This window comes from Toxorhynchites rutilus, chromosome 2 (assembly GCF_029784135.1).
Source record: "Toxorhynchites rutilus septentrionalis strain SRP chromosome 2, ASM2978413v1, whole genome shotgun sequence".
In the NCBI taxonomy this organism is placed as follows: Eukaryota; Metazoa; Arthropoda; class Insecta; order Diptera; family Culicidae; genus Toxorhynchites; species Toxorhynchites rutilus.
The window spans coordinates 96475352-96481142 of NC_073745.1; the positions used below are offsets into that span (position 1 = coordinate 96475352).

The window sequence follows — 5791 nt, forward strand, 5'->3', positions numbered from 1 at the left end:
TAAACTTTTGCAGTTCAGTCTCTAGCCTTGAGAAAGGCCCTTTGAAAACTCTACTCTACTCTACTTCAGCGCTACCAACTCCGCCCTCTTGCCTTGAGAAAGGCACTCGATCCCTCGCCGTCCAGCTCGTCCAGCAACTATGTTGTCCAGTCGGTGTCCACACAAAGAATGATCGTTACGGAAGGAAGGAAGGAAGGTCTTGTATTATAGAGACTTTAAACTTTTGCAGTTCATTCGTCTCTCGCCTTGAGAAAGGCCCTTTGAAAACTCTACTCTACTCTATTACTCTACTCCAGCGCTACCACCTCCGCCCTCTTGCCTTGAGAAAGGCACTCGATCCCTCGCCGTCCAGCTCGTCCAGCAACGATGTTGTCCAGTCGGAGTCCACACAAAGAATGATCGTTACGGCAGCGGAGCAGGGATTTTTAAGCTGACTGGCTGGCTCGAGAATTACGCATGTGTGAGACTGCGACCAATGTCTCGTTCATTTTTTTCTTTTTCCTTCCGAATCGTGCTTCATTCTATTTCGCTGCTGCTCTGGTTGCCCGTTTTGGTCGGTACGATTTGAGGAGCACAAAATGGACCAATCAAAAATGGGCACATAGTGCATTTTGACAATGCTTGATATTTCACAATTATTCAATTATTTATCTCAAGAAAAATGAAATGTTATTCGTTATGATAGATGCGCAGATATATTTCCTATCAATTGATGCAAAAACCTTTGCGATCTATTGAGAAATGCTCGAGTTATAAGCGTTCCAAATATTGCATTTTTTCCTACTTGTTCAGTGCCTAGATTTCCATTTCACCCCCTATATCTTCCGGTTAGACGTAGTCCTACGTCAAAAATTGTGGATAAATTTCCTGCCTAATAATATATAACACGACATTTGTCGCAATAACCATTTTGAGTAACATGCGTTTGAAAATTCTTAATGAATCGTTACATTTTTCGTAGAGTGACACCCCCCCCCCCCAATAAGGAAATCGAAGACATAGTCCTATGTCAAAAAAAATCTGAGAACCACCATATTTTGACATGGAATGGCTGTATAGATCGTTGCTGAATGATCCGTTTCTTTGGATGCCATAATGGCCTGGTATCCGAAATGCGAAAACGGTGTTGTGTATGGTGCTATCCTGTAATGCCTGAATTCCGGGGTGTCATAAGCGTAAGAATAACTTTTTGGTAGATAGTTCTGGCCCTGAAAAAGACCGATCGTTTAGATTAATTCACCACTAGCCTCAAAAAAGGATCAAAAATTCAATTAATGGACACAGGGATAGAGCGCACTCTCCTGAGCTCAGTTCAAGCAAGCGAACCACTACGGCTACGAACTACGAATGGAAGGACAAACGCCGGAAGCAACTTCAACCACGAAAGCAAAGGCTCCATATAACAATTCTCTATTTTTTATGAACAATTTAAATACAAAAAAAACTAAATAAAGAGTTAAACTTTTTTTTTATTGCCACGGAAATGTTGCAGCATTTGAATTGAAGTAGATCTAGAGTATTTCATTAACATTAAGACATTTGAAGTACATGACTGGTGGTTTTGGGAGACAAGGAGTTACTGGATCTTTCGTTGAAGACGTATTGTATCTGAGTGTTACACAATGGAATCGTAGTTAGTAGATGATGTAGGTGCACAAGAACGTAGTCTATTGGAATTCATAAATCAATATCTGGAAGCGATCAATGTATGAAATTGTTGTTAAGTATGTTTTCTAGTAATTATAGGAAAGCAATCCACATTGATTGTCCCTATGCAATGCGGGAAATCTCACTTCGAGTAAAAACACATTTCCTATGTTGGGATTGACATTACTTTAGGAATAATTTTTTTAACAACTGATACTGGCCTATTGAACTTCATCGAACTGTCGTACTCCTCTCTCCCCTGCTGGATTTTAAAGAAATAAGTGAAATGCAATGACCATGGAACCGAAACATTTAATGTGTAAGGTTATTTATTTTCTTGATAAATGACGAGACATACCGTTCTGAATCATATTTCGGACAACATCATATTTCGGACACTTTGTTCTAATATCTTGAAATGCTTCATACTGTAATATGATCACGCTTAAACCCAACTCATCAATATTCAAGACCTCTAAGGCAATAAACCACCCCCGAGGGCGCTGGGCGATATAGACATAAAATGTGATACGATACCCGAGCCAGCAATCTGGCCCAAGGGTTCGTTTACTATTTATGATTGTATAACTCGACGCGCACCAACGGCAGCGGCGAGTTTGTCTTCCTTCCGCCCCGCTGCGAGTTTAGCTAGCAGCAGAAATTTAACCAAACATGTGGCGCGCATCCGGCACACATGTTTCAGCACTTTCTTTTCCTATTTACTTTGACCCACAAAGAAGTGCTTTCTCTCTCTCTCCGAAGAACGCGTCTGACCAAGGCCATCACAGCCCACTCTAACTGCTGGTGCGATGCTCCGCCCAGCATAATTTGTAAATATTCTGTGTAGAGTTTAAGCCTATTTTTGTAAACTAGTATTTAAGCCCCGAGAGTCTTTTCTTTGGACACAGAGGCCAGTTGACAATATACGGTAGAGAGGCGACGCTTGTACGAATAGCGTTTGTGTTTATTAATTTACCAAATCCGAAAGTCGACGCCACTGAATGGCGTAAGATCCTTCTTCTCGTTTACATGGCGACCAGTGACACCGAGTCACTTCGGAACTAGTGAAAAAGTGCAAATGGCCCGCGTGATGGCAAAGTGGCAAATGGCCAGTTATCGCTATCGTTACAGAAACCAATAGCCGCGCTCCACGATCAGTTAACCAAGTTCTACGATCAGTGAACCGATTCCGTGATCGCGTGTTGAAGTCAGCCTAAAATGCGGACCTTGGACCCGACTGGTTATTACTGAAAAATTCTCTACAAAAAAAAAAAAAAAAAAAAGAAGTTAAACGAACTTTTGAACCGTCCCGGGTGCAGTGTGAGTGCGGGTAATTTGAATAAAGAAAAATTCGGTGAAAATCGCCAAGAAGGCGAAGAAATTGAACCCCACGAAAAACCGTTAGTGTAAAGTGGTTGTAACCACGTTGAAGTGAAGGACGAATGACCAGTGTACGAGCATAAAACATAAGTGGAACCACAATCGTACAGCGGACAGTGAAGTAGTGGAACAGAATAAATAGCAGTTACAAGCCAAGCAGTATTTCAAAAAAAAAATGAACATCGATTTGGATCCAACTGGACACCCCTGAGATCTGACGGACGCAGAGGCACCCACGCCCCCCCCACCCCCGAGAAGAGGACACTTGCGGAGAAAACGTGGCGTAAGTCAGACTCGAGTTAGTCTAATCCTTTTATATACGGATATCATGTAATAAATTTATAGTCGAGGCACAAAATATTTTTTATCGTAATACCCACGCGGCAGTAGGAATAGGTAGTAGGAATTAGAAAAAAAAAAAAGCAATTACAATACCCACAAAATTGGTTTTACATATGTACCGTTGAAAATGGGGTTATTTAATACCAAACCCGTTAGTAACACGGGCGACGCTCAAATCCAAATTTTAAATCACCTAGAGAACCACAGTGTAATGCACGAAGCTCAAGGAGCGATTATCTGCGTCACACTTGCCCTCATATCCATACTACTAATTTCGAAAATATACAAAGCATATAAGGCATGCATGAATGCACATGCTATGCAAGCGGCAAAAGCTCACGCAGCCGTAGTCGACACCGTCTAAAAGAATTCGAAAATTTTAAAACATGCGTTCGAACGCAGCCTCAGCATAATAAATTCTTTACCGATAACCATTTTTCCTTGTCTCCTTGAATGGACGAAGTAACAAAGCTCATCCAATTGAATATACAAAAACTAAAACATATACACCTGACTATACAACAGGAACTGGTCAGAAAACTAAGGAAAAGTACCTTAGCCAAACGCCTCACGGAAGCGGAAGCGCTTGTGAAACAGATTAGAAAATTGTCGTCTACGTTACTAGACACAACCCACGGCTCAGAAATCATAAAAATAACCGAAAAGGCGGACCAACTTTTGAACGCAATTAAGGCGTCAATCGAAAAGGGTAGACCAAGAACACTCAAGGAAATTGCGCTAGCCGTCCTATTTTGCCTCAGGTTACAAAGAAAACCGAAAATGGCTAGCATACTCGAAATAATCAAGACTACATCGTCTATAGTTCCGCAATTCGACGGAAACATAGACAAACTGAAAGCCTTCGCTGACGCTTTAAACTTGGTGAAAACATTTGAAACACCGGAAAACAAAGCAACCATAATTAACGTCATACTAACCAAACTAGAGGGACGGGCGAGAAATGCATTCACTGAAACACCGACATCGGTGAGCGAGATAAGCAAAATTTTAAAAGCTAAAATAACGACCAGCCCACCGGAACAAGTTCTAGCTAAAATGGCTAACTTGAAACAAAACGGTGGAATCGAACAATTTTGCCTGGATTTAGAAAAATTGGTGTTCAGTTTGGAAACAGCGTACACCGCTAAAGAAATTCCGCCCCAAGTTGCCAAATCTATGGCAAACAAAGAAGGCGTCAAACATTTAGCCGGAGGGTTAAAAAACGAAAAAACCTCGCTCATCATAAGAGCAGGGAATTTCAATTCATACTCCGACGCGATGACTAAAGCGTTGGAGGAAAACTTAAATAATGCGAGCGCATCAGTATTTGCATACTCGCAAACCAACAGAAACGCCAACCGTTTCAACAACAACGTTGACACACATTATAATAATTACAGGCGCAGGCCAAACGACTTCCATAACCGCGGTAGAAACCAAAACAATTTCAACCGCAACAATTTCAACCAAAATAATTTCCAAAACCAACCGCGTAATAACTATAACCGTTTTGGCCAGCAAAACCAAGTTCGAGACCAATTCTCAAACATAAACCCACAGCGAAATAACAACAACAACAATAGGCGGAATACAAATTTTAACCGCCCTCAGCAATACATCCGCCTAACGGGAAACGAGTCACAACCGACGGATGCCCTCCAGTCCGAACCGGCATTGACATTGGAGGAAAACAAACATTACGGAGACCAACATTAAATATTTTTAAATGCGACGTGAATTGTTCAATGTTCGTTACACTATACTTACAAATGTCAAGCAAACCATGTATATTAATAATTGATACAGGCGCTGACATCTCAATAGTAAAAGAAGAAAAAATTAACGGAAAACAATTAATACACCCCGGAAATAGATGCATTATTAATGGAGTTACGGAGGGAAAGACCGAATCCATAGCGAGCACAAATACAAATATCATTTTTGACGATATCCAAATTCCACACCAATTTCAAATCGTCAACAACAAGTTTCCTATAATTGCAGATGGCATTTTAGGCAGAGATTTCCTCACCAAATATGAATGTAACCTATGCCTCAAAACATGGCTAATGACCTTCAACTATGAAAACACCAAAATTGAAATTCCGATTCAAGACAGCTGGGAAAACAATTACATTATTCCCCCTAGATGCCAAATTATAAAACACTTCCCGTCACTCAACCTAAACGATGATGCCCTTGTGATCGCACAAGAAATCAAACCAGGCATTTTTTGCGCAAACACAATAATAAACCCAAACTCACAATTCATTACAATAATTAACACAAATACCACACCAACATCAATCCCAAAAACCTTCGCCCCCACCACTATCCCCCTTAAAGAATACACCATAAATCACATTACAACGGAATTAGGAGAAAACCCAAAAGGTAGACACGAGAAACTGATTAAGGAACT

At 40.8% G+C, this 5791-nt stretch overlaps 1 protein-coding gene across 1 annotated transcript; it reads left to right on the forward strand.

Annotated features, from left to right (window-relative positions):
• The first annotated feature begins 4149 nt into the window (after positions 1-4149).
• On the forward strand, positions 4150-5085 carry LOC129765964 (probable cyclin-dependent serine/threonine-protein kinase DDB_G0292550). Its single transcript, XM_055766421.1, has one exon. The coding sequence runs from the start codon at positions 4150-4152 to the stop codon at positions 5083-5085; it is 936 nt and encodes a 311-aa protein (XP_055622396.1).
• The last annotated feature ends 706 nt before the right edge of the window (positions 5086-5791 follow it).

What these genes read in the sequence shown, in the direction of transcription:
- LOC129765964 (XM_055766421.1), top strand. Translation starts at nt 4,150, where the DNA reads ATGGCTAGCATACTCGAAATAATCAAGACTACATCGTCTATAGTTCCG.